Consider the following 12500-nt stretch of genomic DNA (forward strand, 5'->3'; position numbering starts at 1 on the left):
GGAGGTCCAGCCACTGCGTGAAAGCTGCACAACCCTGAGGCAAACGGCAGTCGCTCCAGTCTTTGAACCAGTAGTGAGCACAGTCCAGTCCATCAAGGTCCAAGACGGACTTCCCAGCAACTCTCACAGCTCGACAGACTCAATCCTGAACGCTGAAAACAGACAGATGGTCTCTGCTGGAGGCCAACCTGAAGACCGGGAGTCCTCAGTCGTCTGCGTTCAGGTTATCCGGAGCGGAGAGGAAGGAGAGTCGCTCAGAGAATCCATAGCAAGCTCGCCCGTTCCACACACAAAGTCCGAACCAGACGGACTAACTGGCACTGATGGGTGTTTGGTCCAAAGTCACTCAGTCGCCGCAAGAACGTCCACGCAACCAAGTCAAGCTCCACAGATCCTAACACGTCTGAGCTTATATGATCTCAGCAAACAAACAGCTGCAGCAGAAAGCAAGGAGACGGCAATGGCAGGGTTCCCTCAGCAGAACGGTCCTGAAGGTGCTACCCAGACCCCAGACCAGGACCATGGTCAGATCATCCCTGTCACTCTGAAGATAGAAGAAGAAGCAGCTTATCAAAGTGCTGCAAGTGACACTGTTGCATCATCTTGTATCTCTGTGGAGGCTGCAGGTTCTGTCCCGGCCCACGTGGTTCTGATTGAAGGAACCGCCCTCACCATCGTCAAACTCGATTCACCATCGCCTCACACGTCGAATGCCGAACAGCACCAAGTCACGGAGACTACTGCCGAATGCTCCGCCACTGCTTCAGCCAAAGCCTCAGACAGCGATGGGCTCGCTGAGACCGAAGTGGAAATCAAGTTGTTCCCCAGTGAACTTCACGCCAAAGCCTCAGACAGCGATGGGCTCGCTGAGACCGAAGTGGAAATCAAGTTGTTCCCCAGTGAACTTCATGCCAAAGCTTCAGACTTCCAGGAAAACTCTGAAGCCTTCGTTTCCACACAGATCAGCGTGGAGGAGCATTTGCTGGACAACGAGGTGGAGACAAGCAAAGGAAAGCCAGAACCTGCTCCAAGAATGAACTTGACTCAGGGATCGGCTGAGGACCAGGACCAGGACCAGGGTCAGATGCTGAGTGAGGCTGATAGAACTGCTGGACTCCTTGCAGTCACAGTCTCTGTTGAGGCCACACTGGCCCATGACCACAAAGTGGAACAGCTGGCAGATGAAGTGGAGGTTGAGACCGTGGTCTCCAGAGTATGCCGGGGTCCAGCCATTGGGCTGAACACAGGTCTGGCAGCTCAGGAACAACAGGCTGCCAGTGCACCCACTGAGGCGCTTCATTATGAAGTCAGTCACATTACAGAATGCACAACTTCCTCACAGACCTTTACACTGGCCAATGGTCTGGACACAAAGATCCAGTCAGTGGTCACAGAGGCACGGCCAGAAGAAAACCCAGGAGCAGCAGCTGTGCCACAACTGGAAGAAGCCGGTCCCACTAAACAGGCTGGACTTCAGGACGAGTCAGAGGCGGTGCTGGCGGACCAGGCGACCTACCCTGCCGACCAGGAACACTTTTTAAGCTTTGAATCTTTTCGGAGCCTGAGGCGTCCAAAGCCACGTTCAAACACACTGTGGATGGTGCTGTTCCAGGGTTCAGGTCAGGACAACGGAGACCAAGGACAAGACAGAGAGGAGGACGTACAGCTCACGGAGACTCTGGTGAACATCAGGGAAGTGGAGAGATGTACTCAGAGAAAAGAAGCTGAAGAGTCCGAGTCATTTAGTGCCAGTCAGTGTTTGCAAGACAGACGTGACACGACGTTGGTCACAGGGAAATGCAGCACCGTGCTGAAGGCGACCAACTCTTCTGGCCCAGCGGGTCCAGAGTCTGAGCTCTGGCTGAATGGCCTTCTGGACGGCTCTGATAAAAGTGCCGCGGCACATCGAGAACAGACGCTTCCACTTGATGGCGCAAGCGGAGTCCATCCAGGAGGCCAGTCTGACCAACCACAGGTCTCCAGCGTCAAGGAACACAAGAGTGAGTTATCTCAGGAACAGACTGTCAGTGTCCCAGAGGAGAGTGAGACGGTGTTAACTGATCAGACCACTGAGTTACAGACAGTCAGTGTCTCAGAGGAGAGCGAGACGGTGTTAACTGATCAAACCACTGAGTTACAGACAGTCAGTACCCCAGAGGAGAGCGAGACGGTGTTAACTGATCAGACCACTGAGTTACAGACTGTCAGTATTCCAGAGGAGAGTGAGACGGTGTTAACTGATCAATCAGCTGAGTTACAGACTGTCAGTGTCTCAGAGGAGAGTGAGACGGTGTTAACTGATCAATCAGCTGAGTTACAGACTGTCAGTATCCCAGAGGAGAGTGAGACGGTGTTAACTGATCAATCAGCTGAGTTACAGACTGTCAGTATCCCAGAGGAGAGTGAGACGGTGTTAACTGATCAAACCACTGAGTTACAGACTGTCAGTGTCTCAGAGGAGAGTGAGACGGTGTTAACTGATCAAACCACTGAGTTACAGACTGTCAGTACCCCAGAGGAGAGTGAGACGGTGTTAACTGATCAGACCACTGAGTTACAGACTGTCAGTGTCTCAGAGGAGAGTGAGACGGTGTTAACTGATCAGACCACTGAGTTACAGACAGTCAGTATCTCAGAGGAGAGCGAGACAGTGTTAACTGATCAGACCACTGAGTTACAGACAGTCAGTATCCCAGAACAGACCGAGAGGGTGTTAACTGATCAATCAGAATTGACGACTGTCAATATAATAGAGGACAGTGAGAAGGTGTTAGCGTTAAAGACTGTCAGTATTACAGAGGAGACTGAGACAGTGTTAACTGACCAAACAGTCCAGTTACAGACTGTCAGTGTCCCAGAGGAGAGTGAGAATGTCTTAACTGGCCAAAGAGTCCAAATACAAATAGTCAGCATCTCAGAACAGAGTGACGAGGTGTTAACAGATCAAACAGTCCAGTTACAGACTGTCAGTACCCCAGAGGAGAGTGAGACAGTGTTAACTAATCAGACCACTGAGTTACAGACTGTCAGTATCTCAGAGGAGAGCGAGACGGTGTTAACTGATCAGACCACTGAGTTACAGACTGTCAGTATCCCAGAGCAGAGTGAGACGGTGTTAACCAATGTCAGGGCTAGCTTGGATGGCACCACTGGAGGCTCAGCTACCAGCAATGAGGCTAACGCTAGTCATGCTAGCTCTAGTGGTGAGGAAACAGTTGTCTCCACAGCTAACGTCACTGTGGACGACCACCGCGAGCCCAAATGTAATGAGGGAAGACCGATGGGTCAGAACCTAACCACGTCACTGAGCAGAGCCATCACTTCCAATGGTACGACCTCCGCCAGGAACCGAGAGGAACGCAGGACTGTAGCGAACACAACAAGTAAAGGAGGCCTCGTTAACGAGAGCCGCCTGGGATTCAACAGCACCTCTGAGAAGATCAGTGTTCTGATCAACACCGCGGCAGAGAGGAGCTCCAGGGTGGAGGCCCAACCTTCAGGAGGCTCCAGGGTGGAGGCCCAACCTTCAGGAGGCTCCAGGGTGGAGGCCCAACCTTCAGGAGGCTCCAGGGTGGAGGCCCAACCTTCAGGAGGCTCCAGGTTCAGCCATGACAGCTGGATGGTTTACGGTGGCGGTCTGGGCCGCGAGCGAAGCCTCAGCAGGACCAGAAGTGCCGAGGGCCTCTCAGCAGTCACGCTCCCTTCAGAAGCGAGGCCTGGCAGCGTAGAGAGCGCGGACCAGGCGGCGGACCGAGGCGGGCCCAAGCGTTCCGACGGCCCTCAGGGCGGCGACGGCCTGCGCGGTGCAGAAAAGGTCGGGGGCGGTCCCAAAGGCAGCTGGCAGACACCTGACCTTGCCGACGGGGGCGGGCGCTTCGGTCAAGAGGAGTGGAAGGTCTACGGTGGCGGAAGCCCCGGGCGCATCCGCACCTGGAGGAGCAGCGACAGCCTAGGCAAGGACGAGGCGGTGGCGGTCCTCAAAAGAATCGCAGTGCCCGCAGTCCCTGCGGAGCCCAGGAGGCTGGGCAGCGCCGCCAGTGAGGAGTGGAGGGTGTACGGAGGCAGCACGGAGCGGATCAGCAGGCGCAGCGGCGCCAAGGGCTTCCCGAAGACCGTCAGAGAGGAGGCGTCGCCCAGGGCTCCAGAACCTCTGGGAGACCTCGCAGAGACGGCGGCCTCGGCTGGAAGTTCCGGACGTGTGAGCAACTGGGTCAGCAGTAGCGTCCGACCCGGCGCGGGGAAGGAAGCGACCGCCCCTGCGGCGAGTGGCGGAAACCCACCGACGAGTTCCTCGGGGCCTCAGGGGGCGGGACGGCTCGGCAGTGGCAGCGCCCACAGTGGCGAGTGGAGAGTCTACGGTGGCGGCGCCGGTCGCTTGAGCCGCTCCAGCAGCGCCGACACCGTCGCCGTCCAGGCCGGCGTCCAGGCCGGCGTCCAGGCCGGCGTCCACGCACCCGCCAGTGCCAAGCTGAGTAGCGGTAGTGCCGGCAGCGGCGTGGCGTCCGGCAGCCACCGGATCAGCACCAGCGGCAGATACGCCAGCACAGGCAGCGTCGAGCGCAAGCCCGTCTACAGCCCCGCTAGCGCTCGCAAGAACAGCGCAGGAAGCGGCTCCAAGCTCAGTGGCCAATCCAGCGTCAGGATCAGCAGCTCCTCCCGCCCCGGGACCGCCGGCGCCACCGGGGGGCGTGTCATCGTCAGCAGCAGCCGGCCAATCAGGAGCACCGGCAGCGGCGTGGGGGACAACAAGGAGAGGATCAGCGTGTGCAAGATGGCGGCGCTGTCGATCGCGGCGGCGGGCAGGGGGCGTGGCCAGGACCAGCAGCAGAAACAGGAAGCAGGTGAGCAAGAACGCAGCACGTGTGACAAAGTCCTCAGGAGTTTGTTGTGATTGTGGTGATTTGCCCCCTTGCAGCCGGCACTCTGCTGCTCCCGCCGTGGCTGACCAGCAGGGGGCACCAGAGAGCCGACCCGAAGCCCCTGGACAGCAGGGGGCCGCAGTGATTGGGTGAAAAACAAAAAAAATAAAAACACAAAGAATACAATGCGAGCTGCTTCCTGTCCTGTCAGAATAAAGTGTCAGCTGTGAAGAAGATAAAAACAATCATGCCTTTATTTTGACAATCTGTGATGATCCTTCCTGAACCCAAATAATAAAAGTCATTTTAATCTTCCTCTTCAATGTGTTTTTTGTAGTTTATTCACCGCCTCTGTGTTCTCTCGCTGTAGCTCTTCTCCTATTGGCTGCAGCCGTCAGCTGTTGCCACAGTCAATAGGCCTCTTTATTTTGGTGGAGACAAAAACCGACGTCTTTGGATGAAGGTCACAAGGATCTCAGCTCAGCGGCGCCGTGCGACGGCAGTGTTTGACCAGCAGGGGGCAGCAAGCCGGGCTTCATTAGCAGCAGCAGCAGCAGCAGCAGCAGCAGCAGCAGCAGGAAGACCTCCAGCTGAAAAAGAACAGCGCACAACAGTGTTATAAAGAATGAATGTCACCTCCTCTGCTAAGCTAAGCTAAGCTAAGCTAAGCTAAAACCACTGACTTCCGAGGTCCGACTGTGGAAAAAGTCTAAAAGTGACTGAAAACAGAAGCGTGTGCTAATGAGCTGAGTATGTTGTTCAAGTGGTCAGTAGGGGGCAGTAAACACAGCAGAGACCCACCCAGAGTTCACTGAGAGGAAGAGTGGAAACCTCACCTCAGGTGCTGACCACAGGGGGGCAGCAGAGAGCCTTCTCTGTGCTGACACACACACACACACACACACACACCCCTTCCCCTACACATATAACAACCTGCCCTGGGGAACCAGCCAATGGGATGAGGGTGATTTATGAAGCTTCTAACCCAAGGGTGTCAAACCTACGGCCCGCGGGCCGGATCAGGCCCAGCAAATTGGGTTTTTCCGGCCCTTTTTCTTCTTTTTTTTTTTTCATAATATATGTTTATTCAATTTTCAAAATGTAAAAATAAAATAAAGGGAAAAAAAAGTAAAAAAAAAAAAAAAAGGGGAGAAAAACACATTCAACAAACAAATGAACGTAACGTATCTGCTCACTTAACTAGGCAAAATAAAGTTATAAAGTTACGTTTATACAGGCGTACACAAGTACACACTACTAGTAGTGTACTCAGTACAGAGGACTCTGGGTTCACAGTACACCCACATGTTCGGGGGGTTTGGTCGACGGGAGACAGAAACACAAAACAAACAAAAAAGTCAATGAGTAAACAAGTCAGTAAACAGGAAGAGGGCGGGGGGGGGGGCTATGATGTCATTAGCTCACACAGTGTTTCCAGTTATCATACAAAGCCTCTTCCACAGATGGTGAAAATATTCAGGGCAGGAAGCATCAACAAGGGTTGCCAGGTCTCACACGTCAGGTGTGAAGCAACAAGTGGCAGCTTTGCCGTTCAACCTGATGGAGCTTCTCCCAGCATGCACTGCAACACAACACACTTCCTGTATGGCAGCAGGGTCAGGGCCAGGGTCAGGACAACAGCAGGCACGGCTCTTCTAAACGAGTCCACTTGATGTCATAAAGTCCTCTCTGAGAAGTGAGCAAGTTGGCACAGGTACAGCACAGCCACTCCTCCTCCTCCTCCTCCTCCTCCTCCTCCTCGTCCTCCTCCTCGTCCTCCTCCTCCTCCTCGTCCTCCTCCTCCTCCTCCTCCTCTTCCTCCTCCTCCTCCTCCTCGTCCTCGTCCTCCTCCTCTTCCTCCTCGTCCTCCTCCTCCTCCTCCTCCTCCTCCTCCTCCTGGCAACCAAAGAGTCCATGCAGAGCAGTGCTGCCACTGTCTCACCAAGTCTGTCCACTTTACTTCTCTTTTCTTTTTTACTTCTTTGTCCAAAGCGACGAGCGACTTTCCCTGGTGCTGGTGCCACAAGCCCCTCCCCCGCCCCAAAGTAGTCACAGGCGGTCACAGCCTCCTGACTCCAGTCCAGTCTTGGCCAGCTGCTGTCAGGAGAGGAGGAGGAGGAGGAGGAGGAGGAGCAGCAGAGAGGAGCAAAGAGGAGGAGAGAGGAGGAGCAGCAGAGAGGAGCAGAGAGGAGGAGGAGGAGGAGCAGCAGAGAGGAGCAGAGAGGAGCAGAGAGGAGACCCTCAGGGAGGAGCAGAGAGGAGGAGCAGAAGAGAGGAGCAGCAGAGAGGAGGAGCAGAGAGGAGCAGGGAGGAGAACCTCAGGGAGGAGACCCTCAGAGAGGAGCAGGGAGGAGACCCTCAGAGAGGAGAACCTCAGGGAGGAGACCCTCAGGGAGGAGACCCTCACCACTCCACTTCCAGGCAGCAGGGTGGTGCACACTGAAGCCGTTCTCTGGACACAGTGGGATGTAAATGTAAAGGTTCATCCTTTAGAATCACATTAGAACAAATCACTGCATTTGACTCACACTGACTCAGTCACTGACTCACACTTCATTCCAAGACGTAGAGTCCCACAACACAACACAACAACAACAACACAACAGTCCTCTTCAATACGGTGGTGAAGACATGTGAAGTCATGTGACACTCAGCCACACCTCCCCACTGGTTGACCAGCCACTGCCATCACTGCCAATCATGAAACAGTGCGAGGTTCATGAAAACAAAGTTGGCCAGATTGTAGTGAAGACACTCAGTCAAAGTCATGAATCTATTTAGAGAATATTGTTTCAACTCCTTTTGACCTCATCGCTCTCCTGCAGCACCACTGCCATCCAGTGGACAATGACGCAAATGAGACGATGACGTCATCATTGGGCGGCTTCTGGTTAGAGCAGCCAATAGAAAGTGTCCTCGCTGAGGGCTCGGCACAGTGGAGGAGAAGAACCGGATCGCTTGGACCGTTGATGTGATCGGCTGACCTTGGCTGACCTTGGCTCTGAGCACCGGCTGATCAGCTGCGAGGCCGGGTTCTCCAGCACGGTTCTACAACCTCTTCCTGCCGCCCACAACATCCCAGGTCAGAGGTCAGACTGAGAGAAGGGTGCCTGGTTCAACCCCCCCACCCTCCGCTCAGCAGCAAGCCCAGGATCCAGAGTCCTGTCTCTGCTGGCCTGAGTGTCCTGCTGGTGGTTCTGCTGGTGGTTCTGCCAGGACCAGCAGGACACTCATCGCTCTTTGGACCGCTGGACTTTAGATTGGAATGTTGCCGCTGTGTGTGTGTGTGTGTGTGTGTGTGTGTGTGTGTGTGTGCAGGTTGCTACCTGTCACTGTGGTATTTAACACAGACGTGTTGCAGCTCATCTGACAGTATGTGAAGAATGAGACTCTCCCTCTCACACACACCTCCTCCTCCTCATCCTCGACCTCCACCCCCTCCTCCTCTTCCTCCCCCTCCTCCTCCTCCTCCTCTTCCTCCCCCTCCTCCTCCTCCTTCCCCCTCCTCCCTCTTCCTCCCCCTCCTCCTCTTCCTCCCCCTCCTCCTCCTCCTCCTCCTCCCCCTCCTCCTCCTCTTCCTCCCCCTCCTCCTCCTCCTCCTCTTCCTCCCCCTCTTCTTCCCCCTCCTCCTCCTCCTCCTCTTCCTCCTCCTCCTCCTCCTCCTCTTCCTCCCCCTCTTCTTCCCCCTCCTCCTCCTCCTCCTCTTCCTCCCCCTCCTCCTCCTCCTCTTCCTCCTCCTTCCCCCTCCTCCTCCTTCCCCCTCCTCCTCCTCCTCCTCTTCCTCCCTCCACTTATGTGGAACAAATAAAGTTTTTCGCTTCTGTGGAACAAATAATGTGTCTGTGTTTGAGACACAACTAGCTAAGCCCCGCCCCCTCTGGCTCTTATGTAACGTATGTAGGACAAAGAGGGGGTGGGTGGGTGGGTGTGTGTGTGTGTTTGTGTGTGTTCAGGGGCCTCCAGGCTGTGTAGACAGGTGAGGTTGATGCCAGTTGAAGGCTTTATTGGCTGACAGGAATGTGGGCGTGGCCTGTCCCTGCCCCACCCAGAACAATAGCCTGCAGCGGCGCCGATCCTCCGGGGCAAACGGCGGTGCCTTGGCAGTTTGCTGCCGTTAATGTTTTTCCCACAGCGGCCGAAGTCACGTGATCATCACGCCGCGCTGGGGTTGGGTGGCCCTGTAGCCCCTCCCCCTTCCAGCCAGTCCACCATCCAGACCGACGGACGATGCTGGCCTACCACCGTGTGCTGACCCTGGAGACAGCCGTGATCGCCCCCTGGTGGCCACAAGCACTGCGTCCAGCGAGGCTGCCTGTGATTGGTGGAGAGGTTTCCTTCTGATGTCCTGAGGCGTTCATAGAGACCATGCAGAGAGCTACGATTCAATTCATCACCTTCCTATAGATACTGTATGTATATATGTATACACATATACATGTATACATGTATACATGTATACATGTATACATGTATATATGTATATATGTGTATGTGTATACATGTATACATGTATATGTGTATATCGCTGGTGGAACGCTGCTTTAAAGCTGGGAGGAGCCGCTGGAACTCACCTGCAGGCCGCTGTCTCGTCTCCTGAGCTGCTCTTGATCTGCGTGCTCATTGTCCAGCCTGCGTCGCCTTCAGCGGGCCGGTGCGGCGCTGCAGCGCAGTCGCAGATGAGTTCCGGCCTCATGAAAAAAAAAAATGAAAAAATCCATTTTTTAAAAATTTGTCAATCAGTTGATGATTGTGCTTAATCTAAGAAGCAATGTTTTGGTGCTAGCGCTAGGTTCTCTCCGCTAACCCCGGGATTAGGTGCTAGGACTGGGATCAGGTGCTAACACCGGGATCAGGTGCTAGGACTGGGATCAGGTGCTAAACACCGGGATCAGGTGCTAACACCGGGATCAGGTGCTAAACACCGGTATCAGGTGCTAACCCCTGTATCAGGTGCTAACCCCTGGATGAGGTACTAAACTCCGGGATCAGGTGCTAACCCCTGGATCAGGTGCTAACCCCCGGGATCAGGTGCTAACCCCTGTATCAGGTGCTAACCCCTGGATGAGGTACTAAACTCCGGGATCAGGTGCTAACCCCTGGATCAGGTGCTAACCCCCGGGATCAGGTGCTAACCCCTGTATCAGGTGCTAACCCCTGGATGAGGTACTAAACTCCGGGATCAGGTGCTAGCACCGGGATCAGGTGCTAGGACCGGGATCAGGTGCTAACCCTGGGATCAGGTGCTAACCCCCGGGATCAGGTGCTAGCCCCTGGATCAGGTGCTAACCCCCGGGATCAGGTTCTAACCCCTGGATCAGGTACTAAACTCCGGGATCAGGTGCTAACCCCTGGATCAGGTGCTAACCCCTGGATCAGGTGCTAAGACCGGGATCAGGTGATAACCCCCGGGATCAGGTGCTAACCCCTGGATCAGGTGCTAGCCCCTGGATCAGGTGCTAACACCGGGATGAGGTACTAAACTCCGGGATCAGGGGCTAGCACCGGGCTAGCTCTCCGCTCCGCTGGCTTCGGCAGGACTTTGGACCACTCAGGGCTGACGGCCCCTCAGGCTGCTGCTTTTCACTGATGCGGTTTTTCACGTGTGACTTTGTCCTCCAAGTCTGAACCTGCACAGCAGCTTCTCTGTCTAGCGGGTCCAGCTGTTTACTGACACACCCAGGAGTCATTAAAGAGGGCGAGTCTCTCCTGGCATCAACACCCCCTCCTCCTCCTCCTCCTCCTCCTCCTCCTGGGCACCTGCTCCTCGGAGGATATAAAGCTCCTCCGGTTCTCCACCGCTCCACTCTCTGCTGTGCAGCAGCAACTCAGCGTTCTCCTCCATCATGTTCTCTTCTGGCACCGCTTCCACCTCTGGCTATGGTGGGGTCAGGCAAGGCAGCAGCAGGTCCCTGTACAGTGGCTATGGAGGTTCTCAGAGGGTCTCCTCTGCTGGCTCTAGCTTCTCCGTGTACGGTGCTGCTGGTGGCGCTGGCGGCGGCGCTGCTTTTGGTTCTGGTGGCGGCGGCGGTGGCGGCTCCAGGTCCAGCTACAGCTTCAGCGTCTCTGGCGGCGGCGCTGGTGGCGTGGACGTCTCGGCCAATGAGAAGGCCACCATGCAGAACCTGAACGACCGCCTGGCCTCCTACCTGGAGAAGGTCCGCAAGCTGGAGGCGGCCAACGCCGCGCTGGAGCTGCAGATCCGGAACTTCCTGGAGAGCAAGACGGCGCCGTCCAGCCGGGACTACAGCGCCTACTACGCCACCATCGCAGAGCTGCAGGCCAAGGTAGGTCACGTGACCGCCGAGCCGAGCCCATCCCATCCGCCGCGCCTCCGGCCACGCCCCTCTAACCCAGCGTCCCTTCCGATCCTTGATTGACAGATCCAGGACGCCACCCGCACCAACGGCGCCATCTACCTGGCCATCGACAACGCCAAGCTGGCGGGGGACGACTTCAGGATCAAGTGAGGCCGCCCGGCCGCCGTCCAATCACAGCCCAGAGATCCGTGAGGGGGAGGAGCTAACTGCGGTCTCCTGTGGCCCCCTGCAGGTACGAGAACGAGCTGGCCATGCGGCAGTCGGTGGAGGCCGACATCGCCGGGCTGAGGAGGGTCCTGGACGAGCTGACGCTGGGCCGGGCCGACCTGGAGATGCAGATCGAAGGCCTGAAGGAGGAGCTGGTGTTCCTCAAGAAGAACCACGAGGAGGTGCGAGGAACCCCCTTCCACAGCCAAGCCTGTGTTGGATGTCCTCAGCTTTAGTCTTCAGCCTGTGGTGACTCCCCCTCCTCCCCCTCCCCCTCCTCCCCTCCCCCTTTCCCCCTCCTCCTCCTGCAGGACCTGCTGGCCATGAGGTCCCAGATGAGCGGCCAGGTGAACGTGGAGGTGGACGCCTCCCCTCAGGCCGACCTGTCCAAGGTGATGGAGGAGATCCGGGAGCACTACGAGGCCATCGCTGCCAAGAACAGCAGGGAGCTGGAGCAGTGGTACAACACCCAGGTGGAGAGTCTGAGCCAGGAGGTGGAGGTCAGCACGGAGACCCTGAAGTCCTCGCGCTCTGAGATCAAGGAGCTGCAGCGCACCCTGCAGGGGCTGGAGATCGAGCTGCAGGCGCAGCAGAGCATGGTGAGAACATCTGCTGCCCCTCCGTGCCCATCTACTGCCAGTCTAGGAGGCACTGATAACCATCCCTCCCTCTCTCTCTCTCTCTCTCTCTCTCTCCCTCTCTCTCTCTCTCTCCCCCCCCAGAAAGCCTCTCTGGAGGCCACGCTGGCTGAGACCCAGAACCGCTACGCCATGCAGCTCAGCGGCTACCAGATGCAGGTGACGTCGCTGGAGGAGCAGCTGGTGTCGCTGAGGGCCGACCTGGAGCGGCAGGGCCGGGACTACCAGATGCTGCTGGACCTCAAGACCCGGCTGGAGATGGAGATCGCAGAGTACCGGAGGCTGCTGGACGGGGAATCCATGGGCAGGTGAGAGGAAGATCAGGTGGTGCTGGGGCCACAGTGGGTGGTACAGTGGGCTGCTGAGGTGAGGGGTCAGAGGTCAACCGGAGGGGGGGCTCTGCTGCTTCTTCAGTTGTGTCGGTGGCACGAAGGTCCATGGGGGGCAGCAGGACCTGGTCCAGGAAGAGACTTGAACCT

At 56.4% G+C, this 12500-nt stretch overlaps 2 protein-coding genes across 3 annotated transcripts in view; both read left to right on the top strand.

Moving 5' to 3' along the window:
- LOC142903666 (uncharacterized) overlaps positions 1-5404 on the top strand; it is a 10863-nt gene extending 5459 nt beyond the window's left edge. The window contains exons 8-10 of one of the 2 annotated variants that reach the window (XM_076049436.1): positions 1-2767; positions 2933-4841; positions 4916-5404. The exon at positions 1-2767 is cut by the window's left edge and continues 123 nt beyond it. In XM_076049436.1, the coding sequence (XP_075905551.1) occupies positions 1-2767; positions 2933-4841; positions 4916-5004 (4765 nt within the window). In that variant the 3' untranslated portion in view covers positions 5005-5404. Of the gene's footprint in view, positions 4842-4915 lie in introns of both variants that reach the window. The other variant, XM_076049435.1, reaches the window with a different exon arrangement.
- Positions 5405-10687: 5283 nt separating this feature from the next.
- Positions 10688-12500, top strand: part of LOC142903683 (uncharacterized) — a 13998-nt gene continuing 12185 nt past the window's right edge. Inside the window, exons 1-5 of the mRNA XM_076049458.1 lie at positions 10688-11143; positions 11240-11322; positions 11409-11565; positions 11695-11982; positions 12106-12329. Coding sequence (XP_075905573.1) covers positions 10703-11143; positions 11240-11322; positions 11409-11565; positions 11695-11982; positions 12106-12329 — 1193 coding nt within the window. The 5' untranslated portion in view covers positions 10688-10702. The remainder of the gene's footprint in view (positions 11144-11239; positions 11323-11408; positions 11566-11694; positions 11983-12105; positions 12330-12500) is intronic.

This window comes from Nelusetta ayraudi, unplaced genomic scaffold (genome assembly GCF_046127955.1).
Source record: "Nelusetta ayraudi isolate G7.1 ecotype Tasmania unplaced genomic scaffold, CSIRO-AGI_Nayr_v1 ptg000115l, whole genome shotgun sequence".
Taxonomy (NCBI): domain Eukaryota; kingdom Metazoa; phylum Chordata; class Actinopteri; order Tetraodontiformes; family Monacanthidae; genus Nelusetta; species Nelusetta ayraudi.